We start from the raw sequence: 23,851 nt of genomic DNA, 5'->3' as shown, positions 1-23,851 counted from the left end.
CTTTTGAGCTTCTTGTTGTGGGAATTGATCTTTCTAATGTTTTGCGCTTTTAAAGTACGATTTTTTTTTTTCTGGATAAACAATTTGATGCAAGAAGGTTTGTACATGCAATTGTAAGTAGTCATGTAAAAATGTGTTCTGCTCCTATTTGTGAGGCTGCATGCTTTGAGAAATGGCACCGCAACAAAATAGAGAATTGGAAGTAGATATTTCAATGGCAAATAACATTTTTACCTTTCAAGGTCCACTCAATGAAGGAGGAAAAATATTCTATGCTTCTATGATAATTTCCATTTGCTTTCTAAACAGTGAGAATTTTTTTTTTTACTTATGAAGAAGGGTTAAAGATGAATATAACAATTTAATGTCTTGAAAACACTATCTCTATTTTACCACGTAATGAGAAAGTTTAATTAGGAAATTTATCACCTCAAATTCTAGTTCTAGTGACCATTCGTGTTGTCACCGGAAAGAACATTATCAAAGTCAAAAAAGAAATTTGCAAGATCATTATGGTGATTGTTTCTTTTGCCTCGAAAAGATCTTTTACCACACACACGGATTCTTTAAATTAGGGATTCATGTACCAAAAGTTTAAAATTTATCGTGAAAATGCAATTGTGTTTTAAAAATTTCAGATAGCACAACATAATCCTCAAACTTGTAACTTGGATGCAATTAAGTTCTTCGGTTGATGACGTGACATAATATATTGATACATTGCTGTAAACGTAACCGAGTCGCCAACGGTAAGTTAAAACAATGTCTTTTTTCTTTTAACCCATCAATATAGTGTCGTCTTGTAATTACATTTTTCCGGAATTGTACATTAATCCATTGGCTATCATTGATGCAATTAAGCTCCTTCATGACTTCCATCCAAATTGATGGACGAAAATGATGACGTGACTTTATACATCGAGACATGATTGTAAACTTAACCGAAATCATCCAATGTGGATTAAAATGACGCCATTTTTCCCTTTTAACCCATAAGCACAGCGTCGTCTTGTAATTTCATCGTCCTCGAATTGTACATTACTTTGTTGGGCACCATTGACGCAATTATGTTCCCGCGCTAATTCTATTCAAATTGACGGACGAAAATGATGAGGTGACTTTATATATCAATACATGGCTGTAAACTTAACCGAGTTCACGGTGGATTAAAACGATGCCGTTTCTTACCCTTTGACCCATGAGAACAGTGGCGTCTTGTAATAACATCTTCCTGAAATTGTACATTACTACGTAGGAATCATCAAGAATGTGAATGCGAATGTGATGAAAGTGATTTCATTTCCGTCGAAAGATAATTGGGATCGGTTTCATCACGAGTACAAAGTACCAGAACGAAAATTGATCGTTTCAAAAGCACAGGACTAAACTGTTTTGGAAACTCATGATAACAGTCTGAAGAGTAGGAAAAAAGTTCTTCAGAGAACGGACGGCCAAAAGCCAAACATGGAGGGCGCCATCAAGTTCCAAAGCCATGGCGGCATCGGCACGGCCCTCTCACTTGCGCTCGCAGCTTGGAAACCCCACAGAAGACGAACCGCGAGCTTCGTCGCCCACGGCAGCAAGGACGGCAGCAGCAAGAAGTCGAGATCCCCAAACACCCATTTGCAATCACGCCATGAAATCGAAACCCCGCGTTGCAGCTCCGCGCAACACAGGGCGGTCCTCGTGGAGGCCTTTCACGAGCACCGGAGGCTCAATTCGTTGCTCCAGAGGCTCAGCGAGAAGGGCTCTTGCCCTCTGCGGATGCTCGAAGACGATGGAGATTGGACTCGGGACCAGTTCTGGGCCGTGGTCAAGTCCCTGCGACACGCTTCGAGGTCCCTTGAAATTCTCAAGGTATTGTGCTACTCTTTTTCTTGACAAGTTTCGACCTTTTAGTTGCGAAGCTTTTCTGTTTAGTATAGAGTTTGGTGCTCTGGTATAATCTTCCTATGGGGTCGTCTGTTTTGGTTGCTGATAGAAAAGAATGAGCAAATGGGCAATAAGGATTTGATGTGAAAGTTGAATTACACGGCTATTAATAGTGAATTGTTGCCTCCATAATCCGACTCCAACTTCTACTGGGACAAGAGGCTGTAATTACTGCTTGAATGTTTTCTTAGGCTTTGAACATGGCAGTTGTAATACTTGGGCTTGTGGTGGATCTAGCCCTTCACTTCCCTTCAGTTTTTATTTTTTTTTGGGGTTGATCACTTCTCTTTAGTTGGTAAGCCAATGAATAACTTACTTATCCAAGAAAAAAATGATGGCAGTCCAGTATATGCCAGTTGTACGATGTTTGGGCCGAACGTTGATAACACAGAATCAAGATTTTTCTTTCAGTTTTAGTTTTTGTTGGGGCTGACAAAATAGAAACTATGTAAAAGGTGAAGCCTTTTGCTATGATTGTAAATTGTTTACACTTCCCACAATACCAATTGAATTTGTACGGTCGTGAAAAGATGCCATGTGAATCGTGCTTCAATGATTTGTACAGGGTGTTCAGTGATAAGAACTGATTCGAGAATCTGGTCATCTTCCCTTTCTCTGTACTCTTTGAGGAACTAATTTTTTATGACCTTTGGATAAATAACAATCATGGTGGTGTTAACAGGTATTTGATATGTGGAAGGACAGAAAACCATCACGCCTTACTGAGTTCAACTATGAGAGGATCATACTGTTGTTATGTGAAGAGGGTCTTATGAATGAAGCAGTTTCAGCATTTCAACAGATGAAAAATAACTATCTGAAAGCTTCTGTAGAAATGTACAATTCAATGGTCCATGGATATGCCAACAGAGGGAGCTTTGATGATGCGTTACTGTTTCTTGATGAGATGAGAGAAAATGACTTGGGCCCTAATAACGAGACCTATAACGGGCTAATCCGAGCATATGGAAAATATAAAATGTATGATGAGTTGGGTACGTGTGTAAAGCAAATGGAATTAAACGGATGTTTGCCTGACCATGTAACTTATAATTTGCTTATTCGAGAGTTTTCTCGTGCTGGGTTACTTCAACAGATGGAGAGACTGCAGCGAACAATGTTTTCTAAGAGAATGTATTTGCAGCCATTATCTCTGGTATCGATGCTTGATGCATACGCCAACTTTGGTATTTTAGCTAAGATGGAGAAGGCTTACATAAGGGTTTTGAATGCGAAAATTCCCCTAAAGGAGGATCTTATCAGAAAATTGGCTGGAATATATATAGAAAACTACATGTTTTCTAGGCTGGATGATTTGGGATGCCATTGTTCTTCAAGTAGTGGTAGTGATCTTTCTTGGTTCTTACGGCTCCTTTCTAATGCTCGTCTTTTGAGTAACACAGGCATGGACTTGGTTGTCAGAGAGATGGAAGAAGCCGGAGTTCCTTGGACCGTGACACTTGTGAACACTGTTTTTCTTACCCTTTTGAAGATGAAAGATTTTAAGCACTTGAGAACTTTACTATTGGGGCTGCCAGCCGAAAGATTGAAACCCGATATTGTGACTGTTGGGGTGTTATTAGATGCAAACCGAATTGGTTTTGATGGATTTCCGATTTTAGATGCATGGAGAAGGATGGGGTTCCTCTGCAGGGATGTGGAGATGGAAACTGACCCACTGGTTCTCATTGCATTTGGTAAAGGTCATTTCTTGAGAAGTTGCGAAGATATCTACTGCTCCTTTGAACTTCAAAACAAAGCAAAGACTAGGTGGACCTACAACACTCTTATCGATTCGGTATCAGAGCTGTGGAAGGAAGACTCTTTTAAAAACCAGTAAATGCACTGTGAAGTTTAAATGTCCCTTCTGAAGGTTGATCTATGAAATTTTTGTAAGGATAGACTTTGTAAAGGACATAATTCTTGTGCTTGAAACAGAGGATTCTGGAAAAGCATTTCCAGTATCCGCTTCTGAGTTATCATGCACATTAAGAAGGCACAAGTTTATAAATTGGCAGAAGTTGCATCTGTTCATTTTCACAGGGCTGATTACATTCATTTGGAAGCTAAGCAGTCATTTAGGGGCCTTAGCTGGTGATTTGGGCTGTTTCCCTCTCGACGATGGAGCTTATTCACCATCGTCTCACCGACTGACCTTGACCCCTATTATTTGGAGGTCATATAAAATAATGGTATGTCACTTTTCTGAATATTTCTACTCCCTAAATCTTTTATATGTTTAGAGATTCAAAGCACGATTAGCTTTTCTTTGCATCAGTTTGGTTAGGAAATCTACCAGATAATACCTGATTGAAGACGTTTTTCTTTTATCTTTTTTGGGAGAACTAGCTACTAAAGTAGCTCTTTGCGAACTAGCTACTAGAGTAGCTCTTTGCAATACTAGCTGCTTTCTGGAAAGTCCTCCATACCTGTGGCGATATAAGACATTAAACACCATAGTCCATATTATCCCATTCAACCGCTCTTCCTACGAATAAGTACAATTAGAAACCTAACTCTAACTTGAAGTTCCAAAATTCATTTTTACACAATCCTTAATTGGGAGAAGGATAATTGGTGCAGTGAGATTGTGGTACTAATCATGCCTTTATGTGTATCGTTGAAGCTTGGGCACTTTCGGCTGTCTTAGTCTTGAAAAAATTGGTGGTGAGCTCTTCGACAACGTCCTAATAGCCACTATTACACTTTTTTCTTGGGTTAAAAAGTGACACTGTTCTAAGAAAAATGCACTAAAGTGAACAATGGTAAGCATCGATAAAATTCACAGATCTGGAAAACTATAACAACTCCACAATTTACATTTGTATTGTGAAACCGTCACTTCCTTTCTTTGATAATGTATTAAATAACATACTCACGCAGGGCAGTCTCATGGATTATGGATATCAAACTTCATTTTTCATCTACATAATTTTGATTCTGGCTAAAAGGGAAGAGACACAGGCACCAAATCGAGAATTCCAATATACGAGGTGGGTAATAAGTAACATTCATTGACAATCCTTTTTACTGATGGCTTATTTGTCGCATTGACACGTCCTATAAAACGGTCAAAGGACAGCTGACATGCAGACTTTGAATATGAATGCCATTATGTCAACTAAATAATACCATATTCGAAGAATTATCAGTTCCTATAGCCAATCATAATCTAACTGCATATCCTTTGTGCATAAGGATAGAATTTCATGGGCAATTTCTAACTCTTGCTAGCGAGGGTAATATTAGCCTATAGATTGACACGTAAACGGTGTGACTGGGTTTGATGGAAAGGTGCATTCCAATAGTCAATTGAATGTGAATAAGAGAAAGTTCAGCAGAAAATTACTTTAGTGACCCTAGAAAGCCCAACCATTTAGGTTGACAAATATGGAATGAACAATCTGAACAATCTCATGCGGACTAGCTTATTTGGGACTTCTCGACACAAATTAACTTGGGTTGAGTCATTACGAACTCTCTCTCAGGCAGTGGCAAACTGATGCCCACATTAAGCATACATTATTGGGGCTGAAACGAACTATCTGTAACATCATAGCTCGACGCTATACCATTTCTTATGGTGTTGTTGTGTACTTCTCTCCAATGAACTTTGCCATTGAGAAGTAATAACTTCTCACTAGACCTCTTAAAATACCTTTTCTACTCTAGGTCGTTCTGAGCAATTGCATTTTTGGGAATAAGTAATATGCTGCAGATCGTTTCTAAAGTTTTAATTTTGAGACACTAGAGATCTAAAGGCTTTTTCTGTGGTTAATCTTTGGGATATGAATTGCTCCCATTAAATTGCTGGTTGAACTCAGAAAGATGGTAGCAGGGAATTTGCTGGGACATATGGAAATTATTTTCGTTTCTTTCAGACAAAGTATGATGTGTTAAAGTTATGGTCGAAAGCCTGAGGCTATAGTTGTTATGAGGGTAACATGCAGTCAGCCCATTTTCCCAATACTAAGCCTCATTACATAGAGTTGCTTTCTAATTGAGGCTTGCAACGACAGTTCTCTTAATAAGTTGATATCCATCACAACCAGTCTGTTCCACTACTTACATTTAGCTTACTTTCTGTTTTGCAGTGCCTTGGCATCTAAGCTGGATGAGATTGAAATGAGACGCATTCTAATGTGTGAAGCTATACTGGGTAAGCAAGAAGTTGTTACTCTGGGTTCCAGGGAACCCCTGCCTCGAGAATCCTTTTAACCAAAGTACATAGTCTGGTTCCCTGTCATGAATACCCATGTCCTTTGCAAATACGTTATAAGTTTCCGGGCTCCATCAATAAGGAAGGTGAGCTGCAATCTCTAGGCTTGTCAAATCGTTTTGATTGAAACTGAATGATTTTTCATTTGAGAAACTTCTAAAGAATGAACCTTTTCTTACACACCTTGTTCGAGACATTTGTTTATCTTGCGTATCCTCCCTTGTGCAGGTATACCAGTTATGTTGGTTGTGCGACAGTGGCCGCTGTGAATAAGTTTTCTTGATTTATTAGCTGCTTTGTTGAATTTACTAGATAACTGGCTAGTGGAACTAATAGCTGAGTTTCACAAACATTCTTACGTAAGTATTCTTAAGATATGATGGTCTTTCATTGTTACTCGTGTCTCATGCTCTGTGATAGTTTCAAACATATTATTTTCCATAAATGTAATTGTTTCCCAAATTTCAGTAAGAAATAAGATGGTGCTGATGTTTTGAAAGAAACAGCATATCCAACCTATGGTTAAAATGCGACTGATTATGTAATTGTGGAAAAGGTCTGGTTAAGATATCAGTTGGTATTTGGCCTCCATGTCCTAAATATTTTTAAAACCTCTGGTGGGAATACACAATGATTAAGTCTTTGATGTAATTAAGAGAGATATCCCATGATCATATAGACAATCATAAAGTCACTCATTTAGTTAAATGAGCCACCTATTAGATACCAAAGTTAACCGTTCATGTAGTTACTCCTTTTGAATGTGAAATAGCAATAGTTCCTTCAAAGAATTCAACAAAACTGTAAGAAATTGTCCCATCTCCTTGTCGCCAATCAATTTTCCATCTCAAACCTATTCAAACAGACATAATTACATCATAAAGTTCCTAATTTCACGTACCTCTTTATCACCATACAATCTGTAGACTTTTGGGCATTAAATTGTTCAACTTTGAATGTTCCTTTACATTTGTTGAGTTGCTTATTCACTCGAAGTTTTCTCTCGGAGGAGGATCATAGCAGAGTTTGTTCACACACTAATGAGCATCACTAGGGAATTGTGGCTGAGGGCCATGATGAACCCATTACCCTAAGGTAATATTAGAACTTGTTTGTCATCATATTCAATGGCTTCTATCTTTTGATAATTGGATACGGTGTAGCGAATGCTATTCATTTTTGTTTCCTGTGTCATCAAATGTTCTGTCCAATGAATGTTCTTATTGTTATCTTGTAGGGATTTTGTTTACAAGTGCCCAAGATGAACTTGTTAAATATCCAAATAAAGAAATTCGTCACCTTTTAAAGTGTTGTCATTCTCGTGTTATGCACAATCAGTGCATTCAAAATGCAAATGTTTCTTTATTAGGTAATGTTAACAAGATCCTTTTTTACAATATGGTTATTTGGACGTTCGAATCAACTAATCCACCCCAAACTCAGTTGGATTTGACGAAGAGTTTTCTTCTTGTGAAGCCAGCTCCTAGGTGCCACACCGGGTCCTCCTCTCCTGGTAGTACCTGGCTGCGATATCTCAGTGAAATTAGGCATGTGCTCTAAATGCATGGACCAGCCACATAACATCATATGAAGAAAGGGAAGCTAATTATCTGTTGAAGTTGATAAAATTGCTAAATTGCAGTCACCCGATCAGTGCTCAATTTGCAACATAACGCAGAAATCAAAGAAAAAGAATGAGGAGGCAAATATCCAAGTAGATTTACTTGCCCTTACAGGAGAAAGAAAATGTCCTAATGCGGTTTCATCTTCTTATGTCGATGCTTATCTGGAGCAAAACTATGGCCATGCTATCTGGATGCAACAGAATTTCTTTTTACCACACTTGGAAGAGAGTTTTCACCATATTCCCTCAGAAATGAGAAAAAATCCATACAATTCAATTTTAAGAATCCCTGCAGAAAGAGAAAGTTCTGTGTCTATGAAATCATTGAAACGGTGAATCAAGCTCGGTATCTAGATAATTTGCATCTCTTCATATATGTGGTCAACGATTGACGAGTTTTTTGGGGGAATATTAAGTTGAGATTACCTAGCATTAGAAAGAAAGGTGCCCTCAATCCATGTACAATACACATGCTTTCGTATATAAAAGGTTCCAATATGCAGGTGCCTGTAGTTCATTGAGACATGTATAGACGGTTCTCCATTTTTTTTCCTGTTCTTTTTGTTTACCATTTTGAGGATCATTAGGGCTTGCCATGCTTGGTTTGATTGGATTAGGTAAGACTTCGTGCGAATCATTCTTCTGGGTTTTGTTCTACGTAAATCTTTCTTGCTAGTTGTATCATCAGATTCTTTCCTGTGCCTGCTATCTCCACATCTTTGCCAGTTAGCCTTATCTTTCCTCTGAAATCCATTTGTTCGTTTCATGCTATGTTTTCGGACTTGTTTCTGGTTTATATGAAAAAGTTGGACATTCTTGATCAAGAAGTTAATGAATATGCTTGAGGCACAGAATTTGTCTTAATGGTCTGTTTGCATGAGTTTCACAAGACGATTTGCTGTGTCCGGGGAGAAGACGACAAACCAGCAGATTTCTATGGAAGATTGCAAGAGAGGGCCTTCACGATGCGCAAATGATTTTTGTCTCACCATGGTTGCTAACATATGGCAACTGCTACTGGCCTGCAACTTCGAGTATGGCTCGAGGTGTCCTGCGACGGCTCTGCGTTACTGAATCTGAGACATGGCACCTCGAGTGTCTTTTGGTGGGTCAGTTTAAGCTAGGTCAATAGCAGTTGACTAAGTCTAGTAGTCGGTTTTGTTAAGCTTGCTGCAAAGCCTGCATCATTGGTTATGGGCAACCAAGTGAATTTCCTTTGTGTGCTGGATTTGGGAAGACTATCATGTATCTTCTTTCTGATATGTAGTGAATGCATTTCATCTCTTGTTAAAGAGGAAAAGAATGTAAATTATCGATGCTTTCCCTCCACCCAATATTAGAATTATTTTTCAAATAGACCCGATCATGTGTCTAGCAGCTCGCCAATTGGGACACGCATACCCACACCACTAGAACTTGGAGATATGTTCTGCAAAGTTTGGCGAGGCTATCTAGTTAGATTGACCAATGGCCAAGCCCAGTTGAACTCGAGGAAATCCGGTTTGGCAATTGATGTGAAATCGATATTGAATTGTAATTGATATATTATTGAATTATAATTGATATAGGAGTACTAACTTCCAATCGTGCACATATAAATGTAGATTTTATGCTTTGGTGTTTTTGCTTGGTATTGTCAAATTTGTTACTCATCTGTTTTCTCCTTTTTGGTGCTGATTTTTTAGAATGGTACACAAGACTGGCTTTGCAAATTGGAATTAGGGACAATTCATGTTCTTTCATGGCGTCGTGTCGAAATGGGGGGATAACATCAGCATGTTTAACTCGAATACGACATATTTAATAAACTTGATGGACTATATTAACATATTTAATAAGATCTCATGATATGACACGACAAATATGATCATCAAACATGTCACATGTCAAATGTCAATACGACGCGAACCGAACATTCACTTTTTTGTAAACGCACATAAACCAGTGCTACTTAATGAATATGTCATGTTAACATTTTTAACATGTTTTTTAGACGATATGAGTAATTGCACATCACATTAATTTAGACATGCTATTCAGTTAGTATGTCTTCATGTTCAACGGCTTCTGTATCCCCAAATCTGTCTTTCGTCTTATTATTGATTCTTTGATTTTACGCGTGCCGTCTTCGCAAGCCCTTAACAGAGAAGCGTCTTTGAATGTATCGAAAACGTTACAATGCGTACAATTGCGCCGCATTGAAATCAAGCGGCGAGCCCGCGTAAAATGACAGATGATTCCTTTATGCCGGAATTCAATCAGTTTTATTACGTGTGGCGTCAACGGATCGTGTCGAGAATCGCCGGCCCCGATCGAAATTGGATTCTTTCCCGATCACGCATGATCGTGAGATAAATGTCAATCTAACCTAACCTTAATTGAAATTTGGGAAACCACCCCACCCTCGCCGAACTTTCAACCAGAGGCCGTACTGTTCTCGCGTACACGCGTCGTCGCGCTGGAGCCCGAGGGCGATTCCGGGCATCCCACTTCCCGCCGTAAGATCACACGGGGCCTCCGTTCGAACACGTTACACACCCGTCGGCGTCCAGGACGTTCGGAGGCCAAACGTGTCGAGCATCCGACGCGGATCTACGGGCTGTCGGGTGTGGCGGGCAACACAGGATCGAAGCTCCTGGAGAGAAGCTCGACATTTAACGCGTGTTGATAGGGGGGACGCTTTTTGGTAGAGAGAGAGAAAAAGAAAGGATTCTCCAAATTCCCGAATTTCCTCTTAAATACAAGAGAGAGAGAGAGAGAGAGAGAGTTTTCTCGAGAAACCTCGTGGCGTTTTTTCTATTTTCCCGAGAAAATCTGAAGCTCCTTCGGTCGAGGGAATCTTCCCCGGCTCCCGATCGGTGAACGGAGAGAGGGCCTCGTCGCTACGCCGCAAATGCTGTCGCTGCAAAGCGATCCGCGGCTGCATCAGCAGCAGCTGCAACAGCTGCAGCAGCACCAGCAGCTGCAGCAGCACCAGCAGGAACAGCTCCAATTGGCCTCGTTCAGCAACGAGCCCTTGCCTCTCAAGCCCGATGCTGTTTCTTCTTCCTTGTCCAGCCTCAGGATCTCTCAGCCCCTGGACTCTCGCGAAGGTTTTTTTTTTCTTTCTTTCTTAATTATTCTTTTTGGTTCTTTTGGGATTCGTCTTTGTTTTAGATCGTTATTTGCGTTGCTTTTGGTGAGTTTTAGGGTTCGGATCGAAATTTCGTGCTTGATTGTTTGAAGCTTCTTTTCTGATGGTTGTCCCATAGACATATTTTTTCTGGAAAGGTCTTCTTTTTTTTTTGGTCTCCCTGCAATAGCATGTCAGCCAGCTTGAATCGTCATGGGTGCACCGATGTTTCACCATTTCTACGGCGATCATGCTCTGGCTTGTTCGATCTTTCGATTGCCGCTAGTTTTTTGCGTTCCTGGATATTAGGTTAAACCTACTTATTATCATTACCTAATGATCACAAGGAATAATCAGAGGTAGGAATACGGTGCCAATCTTTGTCCTTAAATCGTTTTGAGTGATCTCTGGCCATGACGCCTTTTGCTGTTTATTCAATTCTGGTTATAAATTTAAGATTAGCTTGCACTAAGTCTGTGATTACCGTTTATATTGAGATCTCGTCATTGAGCCAATGTTTCTCTTCGTTTGTGTGATTGGGGAAGTTGCTCAACTGTGCTCAAAGGTTCATAAGTTAGAATATGGACCTACAAGATGACTCGAATTATAAGGAGTTCATCTGGTTGGGTTTCGGTGATTATACCACTACGGACATGTATGAGGTCAGCGTTTGCTTGTAAATGTGGACCTTGAAATGGCAATTGTATGCATTATCTTTCTGAAATCTATTTCTTTGGCGGTCTTGAAATATAGAAGGAGAAATCTAATAAAATATCCGGTCATTTGACTTGATTTGTTTATTAAAAAATATAGGTGAGGCCGATATTCACTGCTTGCAAGAAGGAAGTAGGATTCTTAATAGGAAGAACTTCCCTTATGCCATACTAGCTTGTCCGAAATGGAAAGCGAAATCAATTCGTGCAAAGTATGTTACATGTTTGAGTTAATATATATGCTGTAAATAGAGGTATCCGGTGGTATTGTTACCACTTGTGGCTAAAGACACTTAGTGATCTTTTTGGTGGTAGAGAAGATAAGCTGCACCATTTTATGAAAACTTTGATCGAAAGTTTCCGTCGTGGTTATTTAAAGTTTCTGCTTAGCTGGTGTCTTGAGTAGCGATGCATGCAAATGCCTGGCATAAAACAATAAGTTTGAGGGCTTTCAATTTGTTTTGTTTTTCCGTTTCTCGTATTCTTTTTGCTCAGGAGTTTGAAGATGGAAGCTTCATGTAAGAGTACGCTTTCTGGGTTCTATTTTGGTAATTGCGTTAGAGTTTCTATTAAGCTTTCCAAATGGGAACTGTACTGAGGCCAAACTTTCAAAGAAAGCTCTGACATATTGTGACTTTGTAGTATCGAAATTGTAATCTTTCCTCAAGGTGTGTTTGGTTTTCGTGTTCATTAATGTGTTGTCTGATGGCTTTGTCTTATGTTTTATAAATGTCCCTGCATTTTATCTGAATTGTTTCTGAGCTTCCCTGTGGCTCTTTTGATGATCGAGTTAACGTTTTGAATCGCATTGTTTATTTGTAGCTAATGAAGACATTCTGATAGCTCTTGCCCATCAGAAATATAAAGCTGGAATCTATAAGCAGGCACTAGAGCACAGCCTTGCTGTTTATGAAAGAAACCCCCAACGGACTGATAACCTTCTACTGCTCGGAGCAATATATTATCAGGTTGTTTCAATGGTTCCATGTTTTTTTTTTCCCTTTTAATCTGATGATTAGATGATATTAGGTCTATGGATCTGATTCGGCTACTTGATTTGAATGCTGTAGCTGCATGATTTAGATATGTGCATAGCCAAGAATGAGGAAGCACTTCGAATTGATCCACATTTTGCTGAGTGCTATGGAAATATGGCAAATGCGTGGAAGGTAATTGGTACAACAGCTTCAACGGTGCTAGGGTACAGCATTTAAGCTGGTTGGTTTATGTGGGTCAAGTTTGTGACGGTTTTTCCTGCATATTTTCTTTCTCAGGAGAAGGGGAATATTGATGCAGCGATTCGTTACTACTTAATTGCTATTGAGGTGTGTATTCTGCTTGAAAGATTTGTTACTAATGGAGTTCTTTTTCTCTCACATAAGAAATTGTTTTTTGTTTTGATGTTCTTCCTACTATATTGAGTTTTTAGATGTAAACTTGACTTGAATGCCCAGAAACAGCGATAGATGGTTAGAATACATATTTACTTCCCAACTTGTTTGGACGGTTTTCCATAGTAAAGGTATGGCCCAGTGGCATGTGAGATCCATTCTCTTACCAAGTATGGAGCATCTAACCTTTGGTTTCGCAGCTGTGCTAATTAATGTTAATAGATTTTAACAATTGTAGAAGTATGACCAAGGGGAACACTTCTTCTTTTTCAAGGCGTTCTGAGTTTCATAATTTTTCTTGATTAGTGATTCAAATAACGGGCCATCGGATTCATGATCTAATCTTAATTTGTCCAATGACGTTTGCAGCTTCGACCCAATTTTGCTGATGCCTGGTCAAATTTAGGGAGTGCATATATGCGAAAAGGAAGATATACAGAGGCTGGACAGTGTTGTCGGCAGGCTTTGGCACTTAATCCACGCTTGGTATTATCAGGCTCATATTTGAGAAGTCTATGTTGTAAGTTCTAGATGTTTCTTATTTTTTGTTTGCCCGTTGGTGCAGGTTGATGCTCAAAGTAACCTCGGAAATTTAATGAAAGCTCAGGGTTTAGTGCAAGAGGTGACATGACTTACAACTTTAATTGCTTCTGTGATTTACCTGTCCATGTGTTTCTGGTTGTATTTCATAGTTCCTTTTTTCAATGGAGGTGGGAATGGGCTTGGGGCACTGGTGCTTCTTTAAATTGGTCTATTTTAGTTCCTAGACTGCTTTTGACACTTGTGATTTCTGTTTTGTTTCATGGAATGATTGTCTTATTGCTGTTGGAAATTGTATTAATGTATAATCTAAGTAAATTGTTCATTTATAGTGGGCGTAATAGTTTAGTTAATTCTTTTACTCATTATTTTGGAGAAGATGTTGAATATTTAATTATCACAGAACAGTTGAGGAGACATGTATTGATTTTTGAATTTTTTTGTGCCGTTTAAGTTGTACAACCAAATTTTTGAATAGCATGGTCAAATAGGAAAATATTTTCTCCGGATGCTTTATTCAGTCCTTTCTGAGTAGTTCAGGAAGCACATGTTGGTTATTGAATCTTGAATTTGTGCAATTTCTGAGTATTTGTTCACTTTTTAGGCATACAATTGTTACCTTGAGGCCATCCGTATACAACCAAATTTTGCAATTGCATGGTCAAATCTTGCTGGCCTTTTCATGGAGGCAGGGGATCTTAACAAGGCACTTCAGTACTATAAGGTTAGTTATCTGGTTGAAATTTTTTCTCTTCATTAAAATTTCATGCATTTTTGCATTAGAAGTTCTTGAGCATGCATTTGTATTTGTAAGGTGATGGCTGCTAGTTAGGTTTATTGTTTGGTTAGAAACCAAGAAAGGATCCACTTGGCAGGCTATGTACAAGAGTGACTTTCTGGAATGTTTTTGATATTTGCTTTTCATTGTGGTCAGAAATGTTCTCATTAGGGTTCTTTCTTTAAGTGATTTGAAATCATAACCTTTATTTACAGGAAGCAGTAAAACTCAGACCAACATTTTCAGATGCCTACCTGAACCTTGGAAACGTATATAAGGTAAGCTATCAATATCGTGCTAATGAGGTGGGGTAGCTGCAAAAGCCAGGACGAGTGTCTGGTGAAAAACAAGATCTTTCTTTTGCCTTTTCCAGGCCTTGGGAATGCCTCAGGAGGCTATTATATGCTATCAGCGTGCTCTGCAGTCTCGACCAGATTATGCTATGGCATATGGTGAGTTTTTGCTTAGCTTATTCTGTGATATTTGTGAAAAGACTGGCGGAAAATATGGAAGTGAGACATCTTGCTGAATTTGATTTTTCCGAGAGAGAGTTCTCGTGTCAACACTTGAGTCAAAAAGGTCAACTAGTTGGGATACTGGAAAGCACATGACCTACGCTATTAATGCAAATATATCTTTGTGATGGTAAAGCAGTCTCATCATGTCAGTGATTTCATCCTAGAAATGTTTCCACGTGTTAATGAGCGATTCATGCACTGGATCAGATAGGCACTATTCGTGGAATCAAATGGAACTTATTGATCTGTCAAATTTGATGGTGCAGGTAATTTGGCCAGTATCTATTATGAACAAGGTCAACTTGATTTGGCCATTGTCAATTATAAGCGAGCAATTACTTTTGACTCAGGCTTCTTGGAGGCATACAATAATTTGGTTCGCCATCTCTTACGTTTAGATTCATGGGGTTTATCCTTGCGATTACCCTTTTATTCAATTAATGTTTCTTTTTGGATGATTAGGGTAATGCTTTAAAAGATTCTGGAAGGGTTGAGGAAGCCATTTCGTGCTATCGAGTAAGTTTATATGAAAGTTTGCATCCATCGGTTCCCTAATTTTGTATTTTTGACCATGCCTGATCTTTTTTTCCTTCTCTGTGAAGCACTGTCTTTCTTTACAACCTAACCATCCTCAAGCATTGACAAATCTGGGGAATATTTATATGGAATGGTACTTCCATCACATGGATCATTTCTCTACTTGCCACTTGTTTATTATCAATGTACTAGTACTAGTTGGAACTCGCCCTCATTGAGAAGTTAATCTTGTAGGAACATGTTAAATGTTGCTGCCTCCTTTTATAAGGCTACCCTTACTGTGACAGTGGGACTTTCTGCTCCTTTTAACAATTTGGCAATAATATACAAGCAGCAGGTCTCTCTCTCTCTCTCTCTCTCTCTCACACACACACACACACACACACACACACATCCGGGTAGATGATCATTCTGCAAGGAAAGAGGTCTAATTTGTTGCTGTCTTTTTTATTCTTTTATTGTGGTCCATCACAGGGTAACTATGCCGATGCAATTTCGTGCTACAATGAAGTTCTGAGAATTGATCCTATGGCAGCTGATGGGCTTGTCAACCGTGGTAACACATACAAGGAGATTGGAAGGGTTAGTGAAGCCATTCAAGACTATGTTCGCGCAATTAACATCAGACCCACAATGGCTGAGGCTCATGCAAATCTAGCATCAGCTTATAAGGACAGGTTTAGTAGTTTGATTACTTATGATGTCTCTTGAGACTTTTCTACAGCTATACAAGGATTCTTACTGGTTTTCTGGGAATCAGTGGACATGTTGAACCAGCTATAAAGAGCTACAAGCAAGCACTAGCTCTTCGTCCTGATTTTCCAGAAGCAACTTGCAACCTTCTGCATACTTTGCAGGTATCGTAATGACTGCATTCTCCTCCCATTTTTGCCCTTGGTTTTACATACAGCAGGTGAGGCTGAAGTGCACTTGCACCTATCAACAGGGAAACTTTCATCTTGTAATTTGTAAATTGGTTGACTTTTATCTTTCCGGTTTCTGACAAGTAGGACTATAATAAGATAGTTTGGGGTTGATGTAATGGTCTCAAGATGATCTGGTGCGATCTCTTTGATTTGATATTGTCCATGGCTGAACTATCAGAACTTCTCTATTAGACATCATGCAGTGATGAAAGCTCATGTGTTACAGATCAAGTTCACGAGATTTGGGCGGGAGGTTATTCGCTCGCTCATTGTGATTGGTTTTGCATGCTTTCACATAATTGATATTTGCCTGACGAATGCAGTTTGGGCTTTAAATAATTTCTGCGAGATTGTTTGGAGATATTTAGTGAAAATTCAATCGGAGTGCATTCTGAGTAGTGGACATGTCATATTGCGATATTGTGGAGATGGGACTGTAAGCAGGGACATTTTAAGTTCCTGAGGAAGTCCAATTCTATCTTTTGTTATACATCTTCATAGTTCATAAAGTTAGTTTTGAAAATCAATTTATTTTTGAGGATTGTCGAGTTGAGTTCAATAGTACAGGCAACCTAATGCATTTGATCATCATTGTTTCATGTTAAATGCTTACATCTTTATTTTCTTGATTTGACCATTATTTTAGTGTGTTTGTGACTGGGAAGATCGAGAGAAAAAGTTTTCTGAAGTGGAAGGAATACTGAGGAGACAGATTAAGGTAATTTTTCTTTTGTCATACGTAGGTAATTTATCTTTTCTCATACGTAAATACATCTATATCGGCTTTTGTAAAGAATACATTCAACTGGTTTATAATTGTGCCCATATACTACTTTCAGATGTCAGTGATTCCGAGTGTACAGCCTTTTCACGCGATAGCCTATCCCCTTGATCCAATGCTTGCACTTGAAATTAGGTGAGTTATGCTGCCTTTTCTGTTAAGTGAATAAAAGGTGCTGTAGCGGTTTTTTTCACAATTCTCTTTTTTTGTAGTCGCAAATATGCTGCGTACAGTGCTCTTGTTGCATCCCGTTACTCGCTTCCTCCTTTCAACTATCCTGCACAATATCCTGTCAAGAGTGATGGTGGGAGTGGACGTCTAAGGGTTGGGTAAGCCTTCCCCACCACAAAAACAAAACTAAAAAAGAACCTTAGTCTATTTCGCATGTGTGTACACTGCCTGAAGCGATCATTCTTTCCGTGAGGTTGTCACTGACAGATCTCATCCTTGATTTTCAGTTATGTAAGCAGTGATTTTGGCAATCATCCCTTGTCTCACCTCATGGGCTCAGTGTTTGGCATGCATGACAGAGAAAACATTGAGGTTTGTTCGATGTGAAAGTATAGGCTTGGTTTTGCGTCGCTTTGTTGATCTAATAGTTGATATATTGTAGGTCTTCTGTTATGCGTTGAGTCCCAATGATGGAACTGAATGGAGACTTCGCACACAGTCAGAAGCAGAGCACTTCATTGATGTCTCCTCCATGACTTCTGACATGATTGCGAGGCTAATTAACGAACATAAAATTCAGATTCTTGTCAATTTAAATGGCTACACAAAGGTATGGTGCTTGTGTGTATGATTTTGCAGTATATCATCTGTAATTGAGAGCCATATTTATAGGTATCATCATTAACATCTATCATGCTATATGATTTGGACCTGGATCTTTAATGAAATACTAGTACGACAGGCTGCTTTTCTCCTGACAAATCCTTATTTTCTCCAATCTGCATGATTTTTGTTTTCACCCTTTTCTGTGATTGATATTACTTCCCGTCAAAGTCATAATAAACCACTTCTTTTGCCCGCAGGGGGCAAGAAATGAAATATTTGCCATGCAACCTGCTCCTATACAAATATCATACATGGGATTTCCTGGAACAACGGGGGCATCTTATATACATTATTTGGTCACAGATGAGGTTGACAATTTCATTTATATTTTGGTATTTCTTGTCTCTGTCACCCGAAGATACAACTTATTGACTTTCAAGTTCTTCAATTGCAGTTTGTGTCGCCTTTTCATTTCTCACACATCTACTCTGAGAAGATTGTCCATCTTCCTCATTGTTACTTCGTTAATGATTATAAGCAGGTCAGTCATTTTCACTTTGTTTCATCTTCTTTTGGTGAACTATTGATGGAGTGTATTTTAACACCTTCCTTTTATTGCAATAATCATTATCAGAAAAACCGAGAAGTATTGGACCCCAGTTGCCATTCAAAAAGATCAGATTATGGATTACCTGAGGACAAATTCATATTTGCTTGTTTCAATCAGCTTTACAAGATGGATCCTGATATTGTCAACACTTGGTAATGCCACATCGTTTGGTTATTTTTTTTCGGCAGTTCATCCTTAGGAGATGTTTTAACTTGTTTGATCTGTCTTTGTCATCGTAATAGGTGCAATATTCTCAAACGTGTACCCAACAGTGCACTTTGGCTCCTCCGATTCCCTGCAGCAGGCGAAACCAGACTCCGTGCATGTGTGTTTTTCTCCAACATTGTGCCGTTTGAAAATATCATGTTATGTTTGATGGATGCTTTCTTCGATATTCGATCTTGGTCACTGGGTGAATATCAATTTAAAAATTCTTCTCTCTGGCAGATGCTACTCAAAGGGGTGTGCAACCTGATCAAATTATTTTCACAGATGTTGCCATGAAAAATGAGCATATAAAGCGCAGTGCTCTAGCAGATCTGTTCCTTGACACGTGAGATATCTTTCATTAGCTTCTTCCCATTCTCGCCAAGAAAAAAATTGAAATGTAGTTTCCATTGGCGGACAGATTCTTTAACTTATTCATTGGCTGTCTTGATTTATGCCAAAGATAAAAGGAATTTATTGCGCATTTTGCTACTATGTGGGCAGACCTCTATGTAATGCTCACACAACGGGCACTGATGTTCTATGGGCTGGTCTTCCAATGGTGACGCTTCCCCTTGAGAAAATGGCAACAAGAGTTGCAGGTTCATTATGTCTGGCTACTGGAGTTGGGGAAGAGATGATTGTTAATAGGTACACACTCGCACTCTCTCTCTCTCTCTCTCCCACACACGTGTTTTGTATGAATGAGTTATTTCCATGAAGAGGAAAAGGTCGTATTTCTATGGTAGTCCTGCCATTACTACTATATTTGGTTTAGTTGGCATACTCGTTCTCTTGTGTGCATCATTGAGTAGACTATTAGGTAGTTTGACTTTTTGACAACTTTCAAGTCCTCATGTGTGCACTGCATTTGCAACCTGTAGTTTGGTTGAGATGGTTGTGTAAATTCTTGGTACGCTATCATTAAGTATCATATTCCCCTATTCCATCCTCGCTGCTGATGTATTTACATTGCTTTCTGGGACTAAAATGATCCAATCCGACAGTCTGAAGGAATATGAAGAGAAAGCGGTTTCACTCGCATTGAACCGACTGAAGCTCGAGGATCTTAAAAGTAGGCTTAAGGCAGCTCGTCTGACTTGCCCTTTGTTTGACACAACCCGATGGGTGAGCTCTATTTCTTGGCAATTCCCCTGATTTCTGTTTCTGGTTTCATTGCACCTGCATGTTGTAAGCTTTTTCGGGTCAATTGATTGATCTATTTAAACAAACATCAAAATCCAGGTGAGAAACCTCGAGCGGGCATACTTCAAGATGTGGAATCTCTACTGCTGCGGCGAGAATCCTCAGCCCTTCAAAGTAACCGAGAGCGATTCGGAGTTCCCATGCAATAGGTAGGAATAACAGATACAGAGAGCTAGTAGACGGGAATGTAGATAAAAAAAAAAAAAAAGATACAAAAAAGAGTTCCGGGGGATTTGCCTTGTCGCTCTTTATGTTGACAAGAACGAGAAAACCTCCTTCAACATTTGACCTCAAAAACAGTTTTTAAGGATCTCAACTATGATGTAATACCCGAAACGTTCATAAGAGCCATGGGAGGTATGAAATTATTAAAAGTCTTCGATGATTGATGCCAGGATCAGTGTCTTGTCCACTCGGTTCGTTTTTTTGTCTCAAAAAGCTTCCATTAGCCATGGAAGACGAGCTTTTCCTATTCGCTTGTTCAGAGTTGAATATGCTGTGGGCAAGCATGCCTCGGCCGTAATGAGCACCGATCATTTTCCTTGCAGATTGTTGAAAAAAAAAAAAACGAAACACTTTCTGTAATCTACCAAATTATTAAGAATATTTCTTTTTACCATGAAGATCGTTCGAACTTTCCAAATGGCGTTTGTCGAAGGGCATATCATTGAGTATTTTACAGGGTTCGAAACTTCCTTCCGACATTAAGAAGAACAAGATTCGAAAGTAGAAGAAGAAAGAAGTCGGACCGAATGAAAGATGTTCTCAACCCCACGTCGGCAGGCCTAATTAAATCTCTAACTACCTCTCTAAGACGCAAACTGACATAGCAAGTATTTGCCATTTGGAGTGTACCAAACTCGAGTAGTTCCTGTTGACTCTGACTCGGCCATAACCACGCGTCACTGACTCAGTAAACCAAATTTAGTAAACAGCCCCATTGTCGGGAGTGGTGAAGTTTATAGGTCGAGCAGACCAGACCAGACCGATTCATGGAACCGAAAAAATCCGTCGTTCCGAACATAAAATTTCTTCTTCATCACTCATTATTGCCTTTTATTCAGACAGTTACACAGCTCGAACTTAACCTGTGCATGCAGAGAAAAAAACCTACGAAGATCTAACAAAACTCAAGACAAACACACCAAAAACACCCACCAAGAGAAAAAAAGAAGAAAGCAAAGAAGATAAACTCGTTATTTAACTCAATAAGAAGCCGGATTGGTTACTGACTGATCTCAAAACCCGGACTTGCCGCGGCCACCGTCCCCGCCTCTGGATGGCCCGAAGGTGACGAGCTCCTTGGATCGCACCCACGGCTTCACCACCACCACCGACTCGAACACCTTCCTCGCCCCGCGCTGCACCCCCTCGATCTTTAGGTAGTACTTGATCCCCGCCACCACCTGCCTCTCCGCCCCCACCACCTCCCCGAACGCGATCTCCCCGTTCCCGCCGCCGCCGCCTCCCCGTCGCTGCATGCGGTTGTACTCCTCCACCGAGTACCGCCCCAGTTTCTGCACCTCCTCGTTCGACCTCACGTCGGGGACGGAGGTCCTGCCCCCGACTCGGGGGCCAACATAGCCGGCGGCGAGGAAGGAGAGGGAGGTGAGGGTGAGGGTGATGAGGAACAATAGTGAGGAGGCCATGCGAAGGTGTTTGCTGTTGTTGATGGATAATGATGGAAGGGTGAGATTGTTGATGAGAGCGACGATGAGTTTGCTTGTATTTATAGAAAGAAAGAGAGTGAGAGAGAGAGAGAGAGAATGGCTGTGGTTGTGGGGGGTGGACACGCAAATTAAGGGAGGAGGATGAGACCGATGAAGGCAACACCAACGGCGTGCCGCGTCTTATACTAAACGACACCTCATTCTTTGTTTCTGCATGATTTTGTTTGCATTCATCGACAACTCACACACACACACACACTCTCTCTCTCCCCTAGTGGGGCGAGTTCGTCCAATATCTATCTAACTAAAAAAAAACTTGAGATGATGGATGGTGGGAGATCACATATATCGTGTTTCAACATCTCTTCTTGCGTGTAATTCAGATTAGGGTCGAGCTGAGAGGTGGTCAGGAGCCATATATATCATGTTTCAACACTTCTTCTCCCGTGCAAATCCGATTAGGAATGACGCGTGATATCCGACGAAACGTGCACGAAATAAAATTGGGGTTGAATCTATATATAGTGTTATCTCAGATTCCATGTTGCCCCTCTCAATTGATCCAAAAGTTTGTTGAGAGAGACTGCAATTATGTAAAGAGAATATAAACCCCATCGTCAAAATCAGTCTTGTAAAGTCCGACTCAAAAACTCGAGTTGATAGGTGTTTGAAAAACATATATATCTCCAACCAAAAAAGAAAAAAAGAAAGAAACCATACGTGTCATACGTCAACACTTTCTCGCGTGCAAATTGGATTAGAAATAACATGTGACATCCGACAAAATAAATTAGGGTGAAACATGTTTCCGATATCATATCCAATTTCAGGGAACCATTGTTAATTGTTCTAAAAGCTTGAGTTGATAGATGAAGAGAGACCTCAATTATGTAAGGAGCATATAAACTCATCGTCATAGGATACATCGAGCCGGTTCTCAAGGCACTCGTGACATTATTGCAATTGCAACTAGCTAATTAGAGGCGAGCCCCTCATCGAGCGGGAGGGGAAAATAATAATAAAAAATAAGCAAATAATTTTAGGGTTGATAACACAGAAAATTCCAAACTGATACACTTGTGACAAATTTATCCTAAAGTATTTTTTTGACCACAAAAAAACCCAAACTAGTACATCTGTGATGAATTTATCTCAAATTATTTTTTTGACCATCAAAAATCCTAAACTGGTATACATGTGATGAATTTACCCTAAATTAACTTTTTTTACCACGAAAATTGCAAAATGGTATACTTGTGACAAATTTACCCTTTGTTAAATTAGATTAATACTATGAAAAATCCCAAATTGATACACTTGTGATAAATAGAGGGTAAAAATCATAAATTTGCACATCCATGACCTGCCATGTGCTATGTAACTCAACAATTTGACGGTTAAATTTAATGAAAACTAATGGAGTGTAATTTTATCACAAGTATACTAGTTTAGGGTAAATTTGTCACAAGTATATTAGTTTGGGAGTTTTTTGTGATAAAAAAAAATAGTTTGACATAAATTTGTCACGAGTGTATCAATTTAGGGTTTTCCGTGGTATTAACCCATAATTTTATATATGTAGATGGCACGTTTATATTAATTTGCTCTATCCAATACCGTGAGCCCTCTTGGGCATACGGATGTAGTCGGATCAAAATCCCAAAAAGATATCATCCTCTCAAAATGTACAAACCCATTTCCTGTGGATGCAATGGCACCACATCAAGCCTTTGCACCATCGTTTTGTCAACCAAGGCCTAGAAAAATTGGTCTTATTCCCTAAAAATCTTCTAACTTCAGATCCAATTTCAATTCTGACATAATTTTCTTTTTGTCTAAACTCAAATCAGCCCATGCGTCCACAAAAAAAAAAAAAAAAAAAAAAAAAAGCCACTAATTTCTTCAAAACTATGAACATCGAGGCAAGTAAGAGGTTCATTATTTGAACTTGCGTCTTCATCAATACTCTCACCTTTGTATAAAACAAACATATTCTGATGTTGATAGTTTTGAAGAAACCAGTGACTATTTTTAGACGTTTTTTTTTTAAGACAAGAAAAAGTTCGGGACAAAACTGAGATTGAACCTAATATTTGGTTTTTTTTTTTTTTTAGATTTACACTATGATACTTATTATTGTACAATAAGTTCATTTTTTTTCTTTTGCATCATCAAAGCCGTATAAGTCTAATGATTTTTTAATTTTTCATTTCGGCGAAAAAAACCACCTTAAATTCATAAAATTCACTCATTTTTTGTTTATGAACTTGTGGAACTTGAATGGATTCAGCTTGGGAGCTCAAGGTTCAA

At 39.2% G+C, this 23,851-nt stretch overlaps 3 protein-coding genes across 7 annotated transcripts; 2 read left to right on the top strand and 1 right to left on the bottom strand.

Moving 5' to 3' along the window:
* The first annotated feature begins 1,264 nt into the window (after nucleotides 1-1,264).
* On the top strand, nucleotides 1,265-8,042 carry LOC115743301 (pentatricopeptide repeat-containing protein At4g14190, chloroplastic). 5 transcript variants are annotated; one of them, XM_048271543.1, is made up of 5 exons: nucleotides 1,265-1,857; nucleotides 2,615-3,768; nucleotides 3,871-4,124; nucleotides 6,027-6,237; nucleotides 7,148-8,039. In XM_048271543.1, exons 1-3 carry the CDS (start codon nucleotides 1,465-1,467, stop codon nucleotides 3,905-3,907), a joined length of 1,584 nt encoding a protein of 527 aa, XP_048127500.1. In that variant the 5' UTR covers nucleotides 1,265-1,464; the 3' UTR covers nucleotides 3,908-4,124; nucleotides 6,027-6,237; nucleotides 7,148-8,039. The 5 variants fall into 5 exon arrangements, with proteins under 5 accessions (XP_048127500.1, XP_048127496.1, XP_048127492.1 ...); XM_048271539.1 differs by having other exon boundaries at nucleotides 7,161-8,038; XM_048271535.1 differs by having other exon boundaries at nucleotides 6,027-8,042.
* Nucleotides 8,043-10,462: 2,420 nt separating this feature from the next.
* LOC115732568 (probable UDP-N-acetylglucosamine--peptide N-acetylglucosaminyltransferase SEC) lies at nucleotides 10,463-20,256 on the top strand. The gene is made up of 28 exons (XM_048281683.1): nucleotides 10,463-10,867; nucleotides 12,423-12,568; nucleotides 12,671-12,769; nucleotides 12,875-12,925; nucleotides 13,361-13,477; nucleotides 13,557-13,613; nucleotides 14,136-14,255; nucleotides 14,525-14,587; nucleotides 14,683-14,761; nucleotides 15,094-15,203; nucleotides 15,290-15,343; nucleotides 15,430-15,497; nucleotides 15,599-15,701; nucleotides 15,839-16,041; nucleotides 16,125-16,221; nucleotides 16,937-17,008; nucleotides 17,130-17,206; nucleotides 17,284-17,400; nucleotides 17,530-17,614; nucleotides 17,685-17,852; nucleotides 18,106-18,216; nucleotides 18,303-18,389; nucleotides 18,483-18,610; nucleotides 18,701-18,783; nucleotides 18,906-19,011; nucleotides 19,170-19,316; nucleotides 19,673-19,793; nucleotides 19,911-20,256. Exons 1-28 carry the CDS (start codon nucleotides 10,669-10,671, stop codon nucleotides 20,022-20,024), a joined length of 2,982 nt encoding a protein of 993 aa, XP_048137640.1. The 5' UTR covers nucleotides 10,463-10,668; the 3' UTR covers nucleotides 20,025-20,256.
* Nucleotides 20,257-20,886: 630 nt separating this feature from the next.
* On the bottom strand, nucleotides 20,887-21,621 carry LOC115732569 (cysteine proteinase inhibitor B). Its single transcript, XM_030663235.2, has one exon. The coding sequence runs from the start codon at nucleotides 21,518-21,520 to the stop codon at nucleotides 21,110-21,112; it is 411 nt and encodes a 136-aa protein (XP_030519095.1). The 5' UTR covers nucleotides 21,521-21,621; the 3' UTR covers nucleotides 20,887-21,109.
* Between the last annotated feature and the right edge of the window lie 2,230 nt (nucleotides 21,622-23,851).

This window comes from Rhodamnia argentea, chromosome 1 (assembly GCF_020921035.1).
Source record: "Rhodamnia argentea isolate NSW1041297 chromosome 1, ASM2092103v1, whole genome shotgun sequence".
Classification (NCBI taxonomy): Eukaryota; Viridiplantae; Streptophyta; class Magnoliopsida; order Myrtales; family Myrtaceae; genus Rhodamnia; species Rhodamnia argentea.
This window is presented reverse-complemented; position numbering and strand designations above follow the sequence as displayed.